The sequence below is a fragment of the Lynx rufus genome, unplaced genomic scaffold (assembly GCF_022079265.1).
Source record: "Lynx rufus isolate CCGP_SWC_20201006 ecotype Redwood Valley unplaced genomic scaffold, mLynRuf1.p SCAF_10, whole genome shotgun sequence".
Taxonomy (NCBI): Eukaryota; Metazoa; Chordata; class Mammalia; order Carnivora; family Felidae; genus Lynx; species Lynx rufus.
Genome location: NW_025814824.1, coordinates 47,580,826 through 47,601,421, shown reverse-complemented (window position 1 = coordinate 47,601,421; position 20,596 = coordinate 47,580,826). Strand labels below are relative to the sequence as shown.

The 20,596-nt window shown below is 37.7% G+C and overlaps 1 protein-coding gene across 6 annotated transcripts in view; it reads left to right on the top strand.

Moving 5' to 3' along the window:
* ELAVL2 (ELAV like RNA binding protein 2) overlaps positions 1-20,596 on the top strand; it is a 134,769-nt gene that overhangs the window by 61,764 nt on the left and 52,409 nt on the right. For 3 of the 6 annotated variants that reach the window (XM_047098430.1, XM_047098424.1, XM_047098401.1), the window contains exons 1-2: positions 5,591-5,662; positions 8,490-8,733. In XM_047098430.1, the coding sequence (XP_046954386.1) occupies positions 5,591-5,662; positions 8,490-8,733 (316 nt within the window). Of the gene's footprint in view, positions 1-5,571; positions 5,663-8,489; positions 8,734-20,596 lie in introns of those variants that run through there. The other 3 variants (XM_047098418.1, XM_047098409.1, XM_047098393.1) reach the window with 2 other exon arrangements.

Sequence of the window (20,596 nt, the reverse complement as noted above, 5' to 3'; positions counted from 1 at the left end):
CTTACTACATTTAGCTTCAGCCTAGCTGGTCTCTGCCTGGAGTGCTTCTCTGGACATCCCCATGGGGATTTATTTGTTTACTATTACATTTCTAACAAATAATCATAAATTTGCTTCTTACAACAATGCAAATTTGTTTTATTCTGGTTCTGAAGGTCAGAGTTCCCCCAAAGTGGGTCTCACTGGGCTATGAGTAAGGTGTTGGCAGTGCTACATTTCTTTTGGAGTCTCCAGGGGAGAATCTGTTTCCTTGCCTTTTCCCGCTTTTGGAGGCTGCCCGTACTCTTACGTTGGTGGCTCTCTCTCATCTTCAAAGCCATTTGAGTCTTTTTCATGCTGCATTACTCTGACACTGACCCTCCAGCCTTCCTCTTCCATTTATAACAACTCTTCTGCTTACACTGGCCCTACGTGGGTAATCTAGGATAATCTCCCCAACTCAGAGTCATTTGATTAGCAGTCTTAATTCTGTCTGCAATTTAAATCCCCCTTGTCATGTAAACATAACCTTCACCAATTTTAGGGATTAGGATGTGGACAGCCAAGGTGGGCCATTATTCTGCCCAGCACAGTGGCTAATTCATATCTCTACCAGATCTTGGTCAGAGTTCACCTTCTCAAGGATGCCTACTGTTTAATGCTGGAAACTACCCCTCTCTTCATTCTCAATCCCTACTTGGCTCTACCTTTTTTTTTTTATTTTTATTCCATTCCTCACTTCTTTATAGCTGTTATACTATTGTCTTTTATATGTTCATTTTCAGTCTGCTGCACACACCTCCTATTACAAATGTACACTCCAGGATTCATCTTCATTACTGTATCTCAAGTACCTAGGACAGTCGTTAGGTCATGGGACTTGTGTACAAATGTTTGAATGAATGAATGAATGAATGAATGAACGAACGAACGAACGGTGTGTGAATCTTAAGCAAATCTTTTTCACCAGAGCTTTACTTTTCTGTTGCCCAGCATGGATACCTGAAATGGACGTAGAATGAAGGGAAGGACTTGGGACTCCTACATTCATTAGCTTTCCTTTCTAACCTCAAAGGTTTTAGTCCTGCCAGCTCTAGAACTACAAAACCTCAGAAAGAGTGGCGTCGGAAACACTCTGTTGTCTGTAGGAGCCATAAAGGGCCAAGAGACAGAGAAATGTTGGTGTTCACTGCCAAAGAACATTCTCCCTGTGACTCCTGCAGCTGTTCCGTGTATTGTCTCTGGCAGCTCTTGGACCCTTGTTAGCCCAAAAGCCAAAAATCTGAGCTTGACAAGGCTGAGGAATCCATAGAGCCTGTGAGGCAGCTAACAGGTATGGGGGTGGGGTGGGGAATTGACAGAGATTTTAGGATTGAGGAAGTCACATAAAGTTTAAAACCACAAACCTGTATTATTTTAGGAACCACAAAGGAAAGTAAAGAGGTTTAAAGAAAACAAACTAATGGCTCATTCCTGTAGTTGACACATCAGCCCCATAATCTTAATGCTTGGTTGAGTTCTTCCCTTGGCTTAAATATATCCTGAAATGCTGGAATATATCCTGGAATATATCCTGAAGCTGGAATATATCCTGAAAATGCCATTTTAGTGGTAAAGATGAAAATTATTATGTGGGCATATATCTGCTAGGTAGATGGCCCCATCAGTTGCTTACCCACACTTATCTGTAAGTTCTCATTACTCCACTATTTTGAGTGCTTTAGCTCCCTGCCTGGAGTTCCCCAAAAGAAAATGCTTTGGGGCCAAGGTTTCTGTCTTTATTTTGGTAGTTTCTTTTCTTAAACTTTAGAGACCAGTGCCTTCTGCTTACCTTGTAACTTGGTCTTCAGAGAGGTTTGTGGTCAGAGGAAAGGCTTTGCACTACCCTGATTTCTCCCCTGGTGCTATGCTACTGAGAACCTGCTAGTTTGCAAATAAGTGTCCAGACCAATGTCACTTTATCCACACTGGATCTTTCAAGGTGTGAGAGAAATGTTTGCCCTTGACCTTGGCCATGATTCTTTTTAGAGATGTTACCTTTTATATTTGCTTAAACTTTTCTAGTCTGTATCAAATTAAAACCATTTGAGATCCATAACTTAGTTTTGATGCTTTTTAAAGCACCTTTGTGTTAGAAGGTCTGTTTATTTTTCCTCACATCTACCTCTGCTTCTGCCGTTTTCCTCAAGTTACACCCAGATTCCAGACACCACATCTCTGTAATCCTGTTGGCCAGAGGCTTGGATCACATTTATTCCATGTTTTTGTCTTGGCTTCCAGCTTTTTTGTAGTTGGCAGTTTGGCACGATAGACTCTTGAAATAAAAGTACACAACTGATCAAGGTAGTTTCTCTTTTTATGCCGTTTAATAAGAATTTGGATTGTAGTGGGTAAGGGTGGCTGATGGAGTGCGCCAAAAATTGAAAATATGCTTTCATAATTATCTCTGGTTTGAAATACTTGAGGTGAGAGAGAGAAAAAAAGCTAAGTTTGCATGCCTTTAAGGGAGGTCATTGCCCTTTCATGCTCAGCTTTAAAAAAAAAAACAAAAAACTGTTCTTATCTTTAGGTATATTTTCAAATGCTTACAACCAGTGATGTGGATGTGTGGTGGGTATGGCTGGGGGCCTTCTAGACAGATTGAGTTGCATGAGCAAAGCCAGAGAACGTATGGCTTTGCATGTACTGCGACTGTTTGAGGGACAAGGAGTGGTTCAGATACTTAGGTGCTTGAATACATTGGCTGGTAAAAGCAGTTGTAGAAGGTCCCAGATGCTTATACTGTTTATACCACAAGTAGTTTGTACTTACTTTGATAGACAGCAGGGAGCTATTGAGGGTTTAGGAAAATCCATTAGGAAGTAGTAGTGTTAGTGTGGATTAGCCTCATGAGGGACCTTTGGGAAGGTTGTAATTCAGTGGTTCAGATGAAACATGAGGGCCCAGAGGTGGACAGAAATCTATGACAGTGGAGGAGTCTAGGCAGTTGGACAGGCCTCACCAGGGGATGTGCAGTGGTCTTTCAGTGGTCCTGTTATGACTTTAACCTGAGGTCTGGTCCCCAAATCAGTTGGGATCTAGGTCTTAGAAACCCTTTTTTTCCCTTGCAGACATTGTACTTAATGAAGAATTCTCAAAATATATTTAGGATGTTTTTGATTAAGTCTATCTTGTTTGGTGGCTGTCTGCAAGAGGTTGAAAATAGGAAAGAAACTGATGAACCTTAGTTTTCAGAACTTTGTATTAGGAAGTTTGGAAAATAGGGAGTTTTTCTTTTCTCTCACGTGACCAGGAAACTGTTGTTCCCAGATAGGAGAAATGGAGCGATAATACTGGTTTCCTAAAATCCATTAGTGTAAGAAACTTTAGAAATGAAAGAACACAGAAGGCAATTTAAGTAAAAAGGGGAAAAAAATCAATTAAAAAAAAAAGTCTTTATGGAGTTTTGGAAATAACAGTGAATGCAAAGACAGAGGTCGTCCTTCTTGCCCCCCCCCCCCCCCCCCAGTAAAATCATGCTTCCACCAAATTAACACCTCCTCTATCTCTTGGAGCCCAGGGAAAAGTTTAGAATATTCTAAATTGATCTTTGCTAAGGTGCCTTTTCATAAATTATTACATGGAGAATAACAGGAGAAAAAGCAGTCTTAACTGGCACAATTGATGTCTAAATTAAGATGTGAACATATATTGAAACAGTATTTTTTAAGCTTTAAAATGAATGGTTTTGTGATACTGGAATGTGGCTCCCCCCCCTCCCCCTTTCCAAAGGGTTTCAGAGCCAATAGAATCTATAAATAGTGCAGGCCGGTTGTCTGTGGTAGATTGAGTAGAGCAGAATCGCCTGTCCTTAAGTGAAGGGGAAGTAGCTTTACATTTTTAGTAACTGAATTGTTGGCCAGCATAAAGGTAAGGGCCATGTGAGCAACTTATTTATAACTTCCCATAAAGGTATGTGTCTGCCTCAAGCAGAGAAACTGTCTGGGGTGCTTGAAATGTAAAAGTGCAGTAGAATCATTTTCCATACACAGCCTTCCTCGCTAGTTGGTGCAATAAAGTGATTGTTCACATCCCTGGGGCTTTCAGAAAGAGGGGTGTCAATAGCTTAGCTTATTAGCGTCGCCTCCTATGGAATAGAAGGGACTGAGGCCATTAAATGTGAATCTATGGTTTTATGTAGTGAAGAGTGTTGAGATATTAATTCCCAAGGGTATTCAGGACATAAATTTAAGCCTGGTTGAACCTTTTGGGTGTGGTCCTACCTCTACCATGTGGGCTAACTACAATTAGGTTCTTGTCAAAATATTTCATGGGTATAAAAAGCACTTTATTTTTTCACAGATTAGTTCAACTATAAGTAGGTTTTTTTTCTTTTAAATAAAAGACATAGAATCCAACTGAATTCCCTGGTAACAGTGGGAGAAGGGAAGAAGTGTAAAACATTTTCATGGCATCCTGTAAAGTGCAGGTTAAACTGTTTTCGTAGATGCCAGAAAATGGAATCCATTGTTACATGTTAATTAATGTCATCACTCGCATCAAGAGTAAATCACTTTACAGCCAGGTTTAACTCTATGGATGAAATTTTTATAATCATAGACACCCAAGTAAAATATGTTTTTGGCCCTCCTTTGTTCATTGTCTATTTTCAGAGACTTGAGTTTTTCTGAATATTCTGTTGACCATTTAAAGGATCTGCATATATGGCTAAAATGTAAACTTTGGCTTTTGTGCCAATATTGTGGTTCTGTTTAGTATTTGGGCAAGTTGTAATAAGTGGTAAATGGCTCATTAACTATATTGGAGGTCTCATAGCAGCACTAATTTCAAATCGTGCTGCGTTTACAATTTACATATTAAAAAATGTTCACTTGATTTCGTTCAGGGACAAAGCTGACATCCTGTATAAGCATTACTCCAAACAATCCTATTTATTGGTCCAATTATTTCAATTGAAAGATGCTGGTTTACTGCCTTTTAGTATATGTGAACAATTCTCAGTGAAACTGTTAGAGATCAGTTGGACTATAGTGGCAGAATAACCTCACAGGGTTTCAATTCACTTTTAATTTTGAGTCCCAGGATTAAGGATCATTTATAGTATAATGTAACAGTGTGGGCAAATATAGCTTCCTTTAATGCCTCTCTGATATTTTGGGGAAAAAGCACTTTTAGTCAAAGCATTCACTTACGAATTGCATGACAGCCTTTTCTCACTATAAATTTCATTCACATTTCCTTCCTTCTCCCACATTCTTAAAAGACAGGACAGCATGCAGTGTTTTGCTTCATTTTATCTAAAATTTTTTTTTGAGATGTGGTTTAAGGTAGTTCTTGAGGATAGATGTCAAGGTAACTAGTTAATGCTGTTTGAAAATCAGGCTCTTAATTAAAAATGCTTAATTTGTGCAAGAAAACTACATGTTAAAATGAATTTGGAAAGATTAGATTGGAATTGCCTCAAATTCAATTAAGCCACACTGCATGGACGTGCTGGGAATATCAATACAATCACTGTAAATTTTGTACAAACTGATTTGTTGCATTATCTTGCTCATCTAACATACGGTACTTTTTGTGTCCATATTGCAGACGGCAACTCCAAACTAACATGGCAGTCAGACTGTGTGATGTGGCTTCTCTGCTTAGAAGTGGTTCGTGGGCAGCAGAGCCTTGGACTGGGGTCTGTGGGATTTTTCTTAAATTCTGTAGGCTACTTTTTTTTAGCATGTTGCAGGAGTGCTGAGGCCATACCAAACACTTGAACTTTTCATTTGGCATATTAATTATTCTTACATTTAACCTATTGCGGTATGGCCATCATTAGGATTTAAAGCACATTGCAATTTTAACCACAGTGGTATATGTAGCATCAGAACCATGCTTTTGTATGTAACTTTTTATAATCAAAATTAGGATTTAGTGCAGACTCAAAGAAAAGAGTGACAAGCTTTTTTAAAAAAAACAAAACAAAAAAGTTTTGGTATGGTCTGAATACTAAGTTACCGTAATTCTTTACATTCTGTTTACTATGTATTTTTTTGGTTACTAAATTTTGAAGTTATTTACAATTCCTGATGCTCAAAAAAAATTGTTGAAATTGTAAATCTGGCTGAAAATTATTTGCCCAGTAACCGTTGAAAGAGTTTGCATTCTGTGAACAGTTGTGTTGAGCCTATCAATGGAATATGCATTATTTGTAAAATATAGCACATTAGTATCATTTTATTCTGAGCAGATGGTCCTATAGCTGAGAGATGCTGTAATTTTCAGCACACACAGCCTACTGCAGCTGTTCACTTGAATGTTGGCTTAGGAGCTCATTCTTGCCACCTGAACATGGAAATAAATGTGCAATTAAGTGAGGAGTGTTTGTTGTCCTTGCTAAATCCTGCTAATTTCAGTCAATGAACACTTTATATTTCAAATGCCATCCCAATGAGTTAAGTCCAAATCTCATATTTGGGGTTCACATAGTTTCTACACATACTCTAACTTTTGAATAATGATTTGTTTTAATTGGCTTTGGCCACTCTAATCTTGAGACTCTTTTGTCTTCATAAATGCTGGGCAAAGGTAAATTCCACAAGAGTTGTGCTGTGGAAAGTGACCCACAGCTAATATTCTGCAGACTGGAACAGTTATGCTTTATTAGGAAATTTGAAAACTCCTTTCTCAGTTTCAGATAAATTTGTTAATTATAATAAAATGCATATCTTTTTTTTTCAAATTTTTTTTTTCTTACAGATTTCCAAAGATTTATTTTCCCTTACTCCTTTAAGTATTCCCTGAGAACACTTAACCAAGAGAGGTAGCATGCAACTTGTAGAAAAACCCATTTCTTTGAAAAGGAAATGAAGTCACAGAGAGTTAGTTTGTTTGATATTTCATAGGTGGCCTGGATTTTGTCTCCGATTTTTTAATCATGATAGCACTGATTCTTGTCCAGTCTGACCAGTCTTAATCTGGTCGGTTGACCAATCTCAATCTGTCCTATGCTGCCTTCTTTTATAAACATCTCTTGGCAGTAGAGATTTCTTCCTGTATGCTCCACTGTTGCGCCCTTTTATTTTTCTTACACAATATGCTTTTTAAGAAAAAAAAAAAAAAAACTTTTTTCTCTTGTAACACTCTTTCCCTCTACTTCGCTTTTTAAAAAATTTTGCCTTAAATTCTTTGCCTTTTATATGTAAAGAAGTTCCCTAAAACTAGCATTCCATCAATTCAGAATTGTCAGTTTTGAGAAGTTGTTCTTTGTGGAGATGAGAGATGCATTGGATGAAATATAAAGGATAATTCTTTTAGTGATGCTTTGATTTTTGGATTTCCCCCAATCTTGGCTGTCCAAAGTAGATAGCTATTGGAAGATGGTTTTAGAAAATTTGGGGCCGTGGTTTGTGACTCTTTTGCTTAAAGAGCATAGCATTGATTTTTAGGAAACTAGATCCAGATTTTCTTATTAATGAGTAGATTTTTAGAGTAGCCTGAACAGTTTGAGGCCATTTCCCCCAAATCTGCTACTTATCCGGTGTTTGGAGTTTATAGATACTTTATTACCTGCATTTCAACAGGCTTATGTGCTCAAATGAAAATTCCTTGGGCTGGTCTGTTTGCAAAAGTTGAAATCTTTATATTGTTGTTTTGGTGGACTGGATAGGTTTTTGTTTTTTTCCCTTTTAAAGTCACAGTTGAGGCAGAATGCCATACTGCATTGTTTGGGGATTTTATTTTGATGCTGTAGATCAGTTGCCTTGTTGGTGATCTTTAGCTGCCAAGGTTGACAAGAATGGCTTGTTAGATTCTACAAGGTACACTAAGTATGCCTAGCTTCTTTTCCAAGTTATCCTACAAATCCTTTTCATGCCCTAACACTTAACATCTGATATTTTTCTTAGTTCTTACCAACAGAAGAGGTATAAGATATTGTCAATCAAAAACATTTTCAATATGTAACCAAAACAGTACATGTTGACAAATTTATATTTTTTAAAATACTCTTACTCCTTGATTTTAAGTTAATGGATGTCTGTCAGTTTTAGAATATTGAAACTCTTAGGCTAACTTGAAAATCTCTTCAAAGTTAGGAAGACCATTTTTTGGTTTGTTTTTCTGATAGCATGTTAAACACTTCTGTCTTGTAGTATGTATTATATAGTCAGGGTTTAATTCCATGCCCTTTGGTACTAAATTTTCTCAAGTATGTGGACATTGCAGGTGAGTAAGCGTATATGAGTAGACCCAGAATGTGGTTCTAGAGAATGTTTAACATTTAAATTGTGCTTTTATGTGCATGTATGGAATATGTATGTGAAAGTATAATTGTGAACTTAAATTGACTAGCTTAATATACGAAGTAGAAATTAATGTAGGCGTTGCACTTTTTGTTGAAGCTTTGTTGTAATTTCAGCAGAACGACTTGTATTTAGTGACACATATTTACATTCTTGGTTGGAATCTCTAATAGTTTATGAAATATGAATTCTGACATTTCTTATTTTCTCTGTTTTTAGCAGGTAATTGCTGCCATGGAAACACAACTGTCTAATGGGCCAACTTGCAATAACACAGCCAATGGTCCAACCACCATAAACAACAACTGCTCCTCACCGGTTGACTCTGGGAACACAGAGGACAGCAAGACCAACTTAATAGTCAACTACCTTCCTCAGAACATGACACAAGAGGAACTAAAGAGTCTCTTTGGGAGCATCGGTGAGATAGAGTCCTGTAAACTTGTAAGAGACAAAATAACAGGTATGCAGTTTTGTATAGGTTACTCACCTTTAAAGGATTATGTTTCAAGGTGTGAGAAAATAATAGGTTTTCTTCTAGTAGGTCATTCAGTGATGCAGTTCTACACGTCTAGATACTCTGTTACTGACTACATCGGCAGCATGAAACTTTGGTTTTAGAGTTTTGTTTTCCTTTTAAAGCAAAAATATTTTTTATGGGCAGTATATGTTATAACTAGACTTTCATATACCCTGAACTGTATAATAACATCTTTGAAAACTGTTTTAAGAATGTGTGTATGGGACAGAAAGTGTCATGTTGACCTTTAGTTTTAGTTCCTGAGCTTATATGATTTAGCATTTTAACAATGAGTTCTAAGAAGAATACTCTGTTTGGAAGAAGGAAGAAACCTCTTAAAATGTCTTTTCCCTTAAGTCTGTATAGTCCTGCTTATAATATATATGACAGAGTAAATGGTAGTGTTCACATTGTCAATGTATAAATATTTGTACTGATATAATTCGAGTGCAGTAGGATCTAATGTTTTGTTCCTTGATAAGTAAAGGAAAAGGTGGTGTAAGAGTGTTTCTCTTATCCTAAAGATAAAAACGAAAGGATGGGTAATTTGGCCTTTGATACTACATTTTGAATATTAGGTAGTAGAAAATATCCTTAGAATTTTGTAAGATTCAACTAAATTCTTAGAAGAAGCCAAAACCTAAATGAGGAACATGTTCTTGGGATACAAGAGTTAATGCTTCTGGCAGGAGTTGTTTTCAAACATGGAAAATGTGTGAAGGCTTTCTCATGCTCATGTTAAAATTGGGTGATGGTGTATATGAAATTGCTTTACATGGCTTGTAACTCCTACTATAAAACTAAATATTTGAACTGGGTAAAGAATACCTATAGGCAGTGTGAAGAGTTGGACTGGGAGTCTGAACTTTAGTCATGTAACTGTGGACAAGTCAGCTCTTGGCCTCAGGTCTCCCTTGGTAAAATGAGGGAGAGGGCAGAGAAAAGGGGTCACACCTAGGGAATTTCTGAGGTCAGTTTTTACTTTGTCTGAATTAGTACCTTTAGCTGTTCTTTTTTCAAGACAGCAGGGCTTACAGTCTCCAAGGTGAGTAAGTTCTTAGAGCTGTCATCTGGGCCTGGTCTCACATACAAATTGAGGCTCACAGAGAGAACTTATTTAAGTAAAACCTGGTTGTCATCAGTCCATACAGAGTAATTCTATTTTAACTAATTATATTACTTAGTTGTTCACCACGATATCATCAGGAAGATTTGTTTTTTTTGTTTTTGAATGCTGATAATCAAATGGATAGTATTTTTCCATTTCTTTTTCCAAAATCCATCTGAGCCTCATATGTGAAATTTATAAAGAAACAGTTTTTGAAAAGTTGGAAACAGTATAGAACAACTGGCTCTTAGATTTGTCTGTCCTGACACGGAGTTTTATTACAACCTTTTTTAGCAAAACAGTATTTTTATATGTGAGTTTTGCAACCTCTTTGACATAAATGACTATGTGTTAAATGGCATAAAGGCCATGACATCAAGGATGTGATTTCTGGTTTGATTGCTTAGTAGCCATCCCTACCGTTAAAAAACAAAACAAAATAAAACAACAACAAAAAACCCATGAATTAGGTATATAAAAGTTGCATTTTGTGTTATGATACTGAGAGTTTATGAAAGTATGAAACAAATCCTACGTCATTTGTATTAGGCATCTACTACAGAAAACATCTCAAAGACTTTTATCTCTCCTCTCTGGTCAGTCTTGAATTGTGTTATTCTTTCTGAAGTCTTTTACGAGAACTGTTTTATGGTGCAGGTGGATAAATTGGAATTGTGTGTTTTTATACCCTTTGCCTTCCTGTCTTTAGTGTGATAAATAGTGGTGGTAGAGCCGTAGTGCATGGTGATCTGAAGTACATGGGTAGATACTGGCAAAGTGCATTAGTATTTGCTGTCCATTTCCTTGACCCCTCACCAACACCCTCCTGTCTTTTCAGTAAGATGGGGCCAATTAAGTTTTCCACCATGGTAAAATTTCTGTTTAAAACCTCTGGTGAGCAAATGGAGTACCCAGGAAAATCCATAGTGAGCATGAGGGTCAAAAGATGTTTTCTAAACTTCATTTCATGAGACACAGCCGTACTTGTTCTTTAAAACGAATGTTCCATTGACAGACAAGTTTGAGAAATGCTTCCCTTGATAGTTTCCTATTTAAGAGCCAAACTGCAGATCATCAGCATATTACAAACCACATATTAAAATCCTGCAGTAAAGAAACTAGTTTTCTGGCCTTATTTGACCACAGAACTTGTTTTAGGGGATATCTCCTTAATACTAGATTTACATTGAGCATATAAAAGCTTTCATTTAATTATCAGACAGTCTGAAACTTCTCTGTAACCTGTTGATAACAGTAAAGTATGTGCAGGTTTCAAATATGAACATCCATGGTAATGAGCTGTACAATGGATTAAAAAGTTGAGTAGGCAAGTAAGAACACAAAGGAACTCTTCTAGTGGCCGTGTTTTGACTTAGCCCACTGACATCTTCTTAGTATGGGTTAAAACAGTGTTTGGAAGGGTCTGACTCATTTAGCTGCAAGCATAGATTACCTCAGATACGTTGTTTTTAATTCTGAGTGTCTTAGTAAATATTTGTATAGAACAAAATAGTCCAGTAAATGGTACGTTTCTAAAACTGGATTTTGAATGGTTGTACTTTACAAAGTGGGCCTATATTTCTAAGAAGCTACTATTAATACATCTAGAAAGATTGAAAGAATGTGTGAGGATTTGGACTCTGCCCTGTGGTGTTTAGCATTAGCCAATTTTTGTAGTTTCTCAGTACACATTTTTAGGGTTAAATTTGAGTTCCCGGGTCTAATTATCCAATTTATCCTACCTCCCCGGGAGCTGCCAGGCCAGCTCTTTGTATTCTGTTTTTGTAAGAGGCGGGCATTAATTGTTCGGGTTGTAAGAAAACTATGAGATAACTCTTTGGGAAAAACATCTAAGTTCTTTGTCATTTTTCTTAAATCTTCCCTTATTTAAATAATGCCGAATTTAGGAAACTGTATCTCAGGTAAAAAAAAAAAAAAAAAAAAAAAAAGGTCTAGTAGGAAAGTGTGTGCCTCTTTCCTAAGTCCTAAAAAAGAGTGTATAATTTTTAGATTGTTTTGGTGTTGGCAAATTAATGTCACTATTTTGATAGGATGAGGATTAGAGCAATACATTGAGAAACCTCTTCAGTAGTAAATATAGTAATCTTCTTTTTGGCCTACATTCTATTTATTATGTTGTTTTTCAGGCCCTTTCTTTGGTTTTGTGCCCAGCTTTATGCTTCATCCCATTTCCTATCTCTAGGCATTTGTCATGAGAAGCCACTGCTGCTTGTACAGTTTAGCTGATGTCGGTCCATCTCTTTTGAGTTTATGCACTTCAGAGTCCTTGACACCTGCTGATGCTGCATTCTAGAGGAGTGAAATAGATTTTAGGATGCAAGGAATCAGTAATAGAATGTTGGAATCAGAAAAGTCCTTGAGGTGACCTTAGGCAGCTCCCTCACATAACAGGTGAGCTGAAGCCCAGGTTTGTTTAAATGACTAATTAGTCCAAAACCACATGGCTATTAAGCAGTAGAGTAGGGACCAGAATTCTGGTTTTCTATTTTTTCCTGGGATATTTCCTCCTCGCCTTTTGTTGGAGGCCAGAACTCATGAAAAATTCAGGACTAACTGATGAATTTATAGTGAGACCCCTAACTTGTATAAATTCACCAAGGGGCATCTTCTGGTGTATGTGTCATCTTCAGAAGGCGAAGGAGAGATTTTTGAGAGTAAAGGACTGAGGGATACATAAAATGAAGAACGTCCATGCTTCTCTAGAAACTTCGTAATCTGTAGTTTTCAATTTGGATATTATAGCCCAGTGATTCCTAAATCTGGCTGCACATCCTCCTATGAGGGAGTGTTTAAAAATAGAGATTCTGGAGACCTTGGGAATCTGTTGTCAGAAATCTCCCCAGGTGATTTTGATGGGCAAGCAAGCAGTTTTGGGAATCAGCCTTTTAAAATAGTAGAGTACCTTCATTGGAATCCGTTGGCATGACTACTAGAAACGCAGCTTCCTGGACCATGCCCAGACCTACTGTATCAGAATCTTTGTGGTGTAGGGCCCAGAATGTTCCATTTACCTGGGAGTTACCCAGTTCTTTTCCTGAACATTTTCAGGGAGATAGAACCAGAATTAACCAGGTTTATCTGAACTCTGGCTGGAGATGGGAGAGTTGTTACAACCACAGTGCCTAATTCTGTGGTAAACTAAGTTTCAGGCGCTGCCCCCTCCCCAGCATTGGTTTCTAATGCGTTAACTCCTAGTATTCAGTACTAGAGATGTCAAAGTCACTAGGCTGTGTCTTTACTGAACACCTGACCTGTCCCTGAAAGGGTGTGTGTACATGTGTAATTATTTTTCAGAATTCCAAGAGAGCTTGTTCTGTCATTGTTACTTTTCCTTTCTTCTAATAGAAGAGCGAGGGAAGTTAGTTAGTTGAAGACCTCAGGTCATGAGTGGTACTCCTTTTTGTCTTGGTGTGATGGCTTCACTCTTATTCTAGGAATTGTTTGAGGTGGGTCCTGTGGCGACCCCATCAGATGTGAACTAGAATCTTTCAGACAAAAAGGAAAAACAAAGACCTGAAGGGGGGCACCTGGGTGGCACAGTCAGTTAAGCATCCCACTTTGGCTCAGATCACGATCTCACGGTTCTTGGAGCCTGCTTCAGATTCTGTGTCTCCTTCTCTCGCTGTCCCTTCCCCACTCCTCTCTCTGTCTCTCACATGCATACGTGCTCTCTCCCTCAAATAAATAAATAGACATTAAAAAAAAAAAAAAGGCCCAAAGAAACATATGCAAACTATAGGTGACCCAAGAGGGACTTTGCCACTATTGATTACCTCTCAATAGGCAGTGCCATCTGTGGAAACACAGACTCCTCCCACCTTGTTTCGCCTTAGGGCCTGTGTGGTAAAATCTTTTTTTTAACGTGAAGGTTCTTGGCCAGATTTGAGTTATGTCTGTTGCTTCCTGAGAACGTTGAAGTTAGTTTTGATTGTGGTTTTTGTTATCAAAATAATGTGCTTTTCAAATTTCATTGTAATGCCATTGTATTCTTCCCTTCTCTATTTGTTTGTTGTTTATCAAATAACTGACAGTTTTTATTTTATTTTATTTAAAAAAATTTTTCTTTTAATGTTTATTTATTTTTGAGACAGCGAGAGACAGAGCATGAATGGGGGAGGGGCAGAGAGAGAGGGAGACACAGAATCTGAAGCAGGCTCCAGGCTCTGAGCTGTCAGCAGAGAGCCCGACGCGGGGCTCGAACTCACGGACCATGAGATCATGACCTGAGCTGAAGTCGGACGCTTAACCAACTGAGCTACCCAGGCGCCCCTTATTTTATTTTTTTAATTTATTTATTTTGTGAGAGTACGAGCAGGGGAGAGGCAGAGAAATCCAGGGGAGAATCCCCTGGAAGCGGGGCTCAAACTCAAGAACTGTGAGATCATGACATGAGCTGAAATCAAGTCCAATGCTTAACCGACTGAGCTACCTAGGAGCCCCTCCCCTCCTTTTTTTTTTTTCCATAAACAAATACAATCTTAGCTTCTCAGAATTGAAACAGATAAATGGTATTTTATTTTTCCAATGCATGCCTTCAAATTTAATAGCACTTATTACTGTGATGAAGTCAATCAGAATGAGTGAGCCTCAGGCTGTTTTGCTGAACATTAATTTGAAAAGGTGGTTGTGTGTGTCAGTTACAATCCTAAGGTTAGTTGTTCAGTGTCAATAGTATCAAGAGATTAAGAATTCTGATTCTTTCAGACAGATAGTTGAAGAGGGCAGAGTGGGTGGCTGGCTGGTGGTAGCTTAATAAACACCTCACTTTGCAGACTCTGGGTACTGTTTTTTTTTTTTTAATTTTTTTTTTTTCCAACGTTTATTTATTTTTTTGGGACAGAGAGAGACAGAGCATGAATGGGGGAGGGGCAGAGAGAGAGGGAGACACAGAATCGGAAACAGGCTCCAGGCTCTGAGCCATCAGCCCAGAGCCCGATGCGGGGCTCCAACTCACGCACCGCAAGATCGTGACCTGGCTGAAGTCGGACGCTTAACCGACTGCGCCACCCAGGCGCCCCCTCTGGGTACTGTTTAATTAGAGATTTAGCAGAAAGGCTGTTGTGTGCTCAGGTCTTCACAAAACAAGAGAACTTGGCTCTACAAGGTAGATGCTTTGGTGGTCCCTAAAGTATTAACTATGGAATGCAATACGTTTGAATATAGCTATTCTTAGATTTTAGTGACTAAATTTGTATAAAGTGATTTTTTTGTTGTTGTTTTTGGTGGTGCTGAAGAAAATTTATGTATATTTATCAATATATATTTAAGCCTAATTTTTTAATTGCACCTTTGTCTTCTCCAATGGTCATGGCTAATCAGTCATTTAAAAATTTGATGTTATTACCATAGAAGCTTTTTTAAAGTTTTGGGGGAAAGACTTTAAAATTCTTCTGTGTTCATTTTTTTCCACTCAAACCTTGAACTGGAGGTGTTTTATAGAACATATTTCTGTGTCAGCATTGATTAATGTAGATGATGAATTTCAGGATGATGAAATTAAAAATTTATCAAATTTAGGAGATTAAATATGGTTCTTTACCATTATCAGGGAAGAGAAACTTTTTCTTAGTTCTCTTAGTTACATTCACAGGCCCCCAGGGATTGAACCTAACAAAGGATAGATTATACAGTGTTTTATGTCAGTTATATCTCAATGAAACAGGGAGGGGAGAGATTTAACAGAAGAGGCACACAGTTTTTATTAGCATTATACGTGCACTGGAATTCACAAAAAAAAAAATAAGTGGTTAGACTCAGGGCTTATATACCATTTTAACAAAGGAAAGGGGATTTGGGTTCTGAGGCATGGTAAATTGTGAGGAAGTGACCAGGAATTTACAAGGGGGAAACTAACAGAAGGTATTGAGCTATTTTATATTTTAGCAAGGTTTGTTTGTTCATTTTGGTGCCAACTCTCAATCTCTGGTGGTGAAAGTTTCTCTGCTCTTTCTGGCACAGAGGAGGGGGACCTCTGCCCAAGGGAAATTTGTGATTTGCTTTTTAGGCAGAAAGAGTAGAGAACTCTTTTCTGTGTCTGTTGGTTCTTAATTGTCTTCTGTTTGGAATACTCCTTAGGCAAAACTAGTGTATTTGGGGTGATATCATCTAGGACCCTCTGATCATACAATAAATTAACTCTTGGTTAACAAACCTAAACAGAAAAGGCTCTTGGATGTCCCATGGTAGTGCAACCTGAAATGGCTAGTTGCTGGGAAGAAAAGATAACTGTTGTGAGGATATAGAAGAGTTTGAAACAAAATCATTGCTGATTAACTTCTCAGTCATTGAGATTTCAGTTTCTCTGATTTTCTTGATGTTGATATTTATGTCACTTTGTTTTATTCCATTAGAAGAAAATGAAGAAAAGTATTGCAACTCCCTAGGGCTGATTACACATTTTTCAGCAGCTTTTTAAGAATATTTACTGGGAGAATGAGGTTGAATCTGTTGTGCAAATGAGGCTTAGGAGTTTCGATTCCATGCCTTCTTGACCCATATCCTCATTGGGGCTTCTAGAATCATGATCATATTTGTCTTGTCAGTAGATTAAGAGCATGTGTTTAGTGCCTTTGACTTGATTCCTTTTTTAATTTGATACAAAACACAAACATTGGTAATGCATTCAAATTAATAGAAAATGTGGTTGAAGTTCTTCTGTAAAGAGTTCTCCCCTTGGGGGCGCCTGGGTGGCTCAGTCGGTTAAGCCTCTGACTTCGGCTCAGGTCATGATCTCACAGTTCCTGAGTCTGAGCCCCGCGTTGGGCTCTGTGCTGACAGCTCAGAGCCTGGAGCCTGCTTCGGATTCTGTATCTCCCTCTCTCTCTGCCCCTCCCCTGCTCATGCTCTGTCTCTCTCTGTCTCAAAAATAAAGAAAGCATTAAAAAAAAATTTTTTTTTTAAATAAAAAGAGTTCTCCCCTTCAAATTCAGCGAAGTATGCATGCTTGTGTGCTATTTGCTATTGCAAATCTTTTCACACTTTTTGTTTGTTTTTGTTTACTTCTGCATTGGGATTGGTAGCATAGAATAGAAATCACTTTCAATTTATTATTTAGTGGCTGTCCTACTAATGATGGACAGATAATATAGATGAGAAAGAAAATGGTGAACGCAATGGGAGAAGAGCTGTTTTTAAATTCTGATACAGGATTTCTTCTTCCTTTTGTAATCCATACAATGTTAAAATCCTGTCTATCTTCCGGTGTGAAATTGACTCCCTTTATGATATACTACAAAATAAACCTGTTTTTCTTTTGATGGTTCTTACTTCACTATCATCTTATCTATTGCACTACCTTTGTAATAGCCTTTTTTTTTTTAACTTTCTAAATTATGAATAGAGCAAAGCATTTTTATTTTGCACCTGTTGGAACATTTCTTTTTAAATATTTCTTGAACAGAATAGTTGGTCATTGAAGCTAAAACTGTGCTTTACAATTCGCCAACTTCTTCTGAGCTTGTTCTAAGTTAATTGACTCAGGGGAGTGCATTGCTACTACTGAATTTTGAGAGCTGTGGAAACCCTCAGCGCTTGCCTTTTCAACTAAAAAGGTCAGCTTTAAAAAATATTTCCTGGCATTTTACTTGTGAGTGTCGTTTGATTTGATGCAGTGGCTTTAGTTAGCATGTTTTACTCCTTAAAACGTGGTTTCGCTTTTTAAAGTTTTACAGTGTCAATATTTTGACACCCTTGAATGTCCTTTTATTGGTGATGGTTTCTGTCATCAACTGTATTCTGAGGAGCTTTAAAGCTGTAAAGCAGCATTGGCAGCTCTTCCAAGTATTGTGAAGAAACAGATCTCAGTTAAAACGATCTTTTTGTGATCCAACTACTCAACCTTATGTTGTATATCATATTTAGTTCATTGAGGGGCGATCATTCTACATTGTTCCAAATAAGAGCAAAGATTCTTATGCTGTATACCTCCTTCACAAGGAGGGTGGGGCACGTGGGGATGCAAGATGGAAGTATTCAATTTGAACTGTGTTCATTGCCTTCCTTTGTATCTTTCCTTGTGAAATGGACTTGAATGCAGTGGTAATAGGATTTACCAAACCCCTATGTACACTAGGGTTGTTATTTGCTTAGCTTGGGATCAAGTTCTCAGGATTAACATTGAAACAAAATGCCTGCTACTCCCCAGCTAGGGAGTTGGCCTAATGAGGCTATTTTAGAAGTGTTAGTTTAGAAACAGCATGGTACACTGAGTCCATATCCTAGTCTAGCCACTTACTAGTCTAGCCACATAATGTAGCCTTATGTGAGCCATTTGCCTCAAGTTGAGTTTCTTATAGAGTGGGTAGCATACAGGCATACTCTTTCTCTTGTCTCCTTCTTACCAGTTAATACACATTCACTTATATGACAGTTGCAGACTATTTTTTCCTTAGGTAAAACAATTTTTGAAAAAAATCTTCAGAGAGATCTATTGCCTTAGAAGTCTTATGATTTCTCAGACATCACATGGGAAGAAGAATCCAAAGCTAATGTCTTGTTCTTCACTTTCTAGGTGATTTGAACAAGATAATTGATTTTCTATGGGTGGGACAAAGTGGGAAAAGGAAGTTCAAGGCAAGACTTGGGAGCCCAGAAAGATGATTCATGATACTACATCAGTCTCCATGAACTAGAGTGATGGAGTGTGGAGTTATTGCTCTGTGTGGTATTGTGTGCGTGTTATTCAGAATGAATGAGCTTAACTTAAAATATGAAGGTACTCTCGCTGAGCTTCCCCAGTGGTCTATTATTGGCGTGGAAGGTCAGCAAGTTGTTAAATTGAGTCATGAGGTACTGGTTAGATAAAAAGTAACTGAGCCTTATTTTCACTTTTATGGACATCTTCTTCCCTAAAATTAGTACCACTTTAATATCAGTTGTAAACACTATTACCAAATACTCTGATTTCATAAAATAAGACGTTCAGGTAGGGAAATGCAGAGACCTGTATGTTTGAATGTTAAGAAGCCCAGTATTCCTATAGTGTTAGTAGATCAGAGGACTTTAAGACAAAAAATTGCTATCTCTTTGTTTTCTCTTTGTTGGAATATTCATTGAAAACATTTAAAGCCTTGCTTTTATTCAGTCGCCACAGACTTTACAGATTTCAGTTTGTGTAAGGGGGGTGGCGATTTCCACGAGGGCACAGTTAACTTAGCAGATGCAATTTTACATCGTGTTTTCCTTTTTTTGTTAAATCCGTATGCATATTGTGAATTAGAGTTTATTTTTAGCTCTTAATGAGTTCTTTTCTCATCATTGTACTTTTTGTTGGAACTCTGTTTTCTACATAATGCTTTGGTTTTGAAGGGGGAGTGTATATGGCTCACAAGTCCTGTAATCCACCCCCAACCTCCTGTCCAGCTCAACAGAAATTTGCATTTTTGTATTTGAGGTGATAGATCTCTTTATTTATTTTTTTTACTTTGTAGACTAGTTGCGGTGATGTCCTTGACTCTCCACAACCTGTTTGACCTTTGGGCTTTATCCTGAGAAAGTCAAATTCTCCTTTTAAAGTAAGGTTTAAAGGCGGCACAGCAGCATGTAAACAGGCAAACCTGAGTCATTTCATTGTATTCAAGGTCACTGGAGCCTGAGGGAACAATTTTATTTCCCCACATTTTGATGCTTTAAATCCAGTCTTAAGGAGCCACCGGGTCAATAACACAGTGGCCTCCAAGGCACTGTTTTCTGAATCCTTTTTCCTAACCCTGGTACTGGTTCCTGAGAGCTTTCTTCATACCTCTGAAAGGAATTAATAGTTTGCTTTTCATCTACTTTAAAATGTATTGAGTAGGCTGGTTATAGTGTGTAAAATCAGTTCTCCCAGGGAGTCTGTGGGACATATCATCAGTATCAGTGGTTTGGGGGCAGTCTTCAGTTTTCTTTGAAAACATCAAATAACTGTTTTTATCTTTTTCTTTTTTATATTTTATTTTTTCACTAGTCACTGATGCAGAGTTGTTAACTGTAATTGTTTGAAAGAATATCCAGTTGGTTTTATGTTCTCACCCTGCAACCTGTTAAGATATTTATGTAGGCTTAAAGGATTACAATGGGATATCTGTTCAAGTAGCTTTAAGTGGAAACATGGCATGGAGTTTGGGAGGGGGATGGCGTGGCCAGGGTATCACTAGGTTTTAGGAAATGATATGGAAAGCCTTTGAATTACACCTTCATTAGCCTGTAGATTCTACATTCAGAGAAAACAGTTGCTTTGGGGACGGTAATAGTCTCATGTAGCTCCTGGTCACTTTGTGTTTCCTTTGGAATTTTGCTTTACCTGTTTTAACATAGATGAAAATGACAGAATGGAAGCAAAGGGACAGGTTAGCTCTGTGAGGAATAATGGAATCCAAGGTCTTGGGGCAAGAGGCAAGTCATTATGTCTGACTGTAATGTAAGATTTTAAATTGGTGGGCAATCATTTGATAAGATTTGATAGCTAATGTAGTTATCACTGTGATTAACCTTTAGTTTTTGTTTCTGGATAGTCAATCAAAAGCCTTGAGAATTGCTGGGAAGGAAAAAAAGTTCTGGGTTAATTTCCATGTTTTAAGAGTGCAAGGGCTAAAAATGAAGATGTGCAAGTAGCATGGAATAGCATAATTGAAATTTTTAATCGTATGTTTAATCTTTCATATTCTGGAGGCTTACGAAAAAGAATGTGTCCCTCTCTCT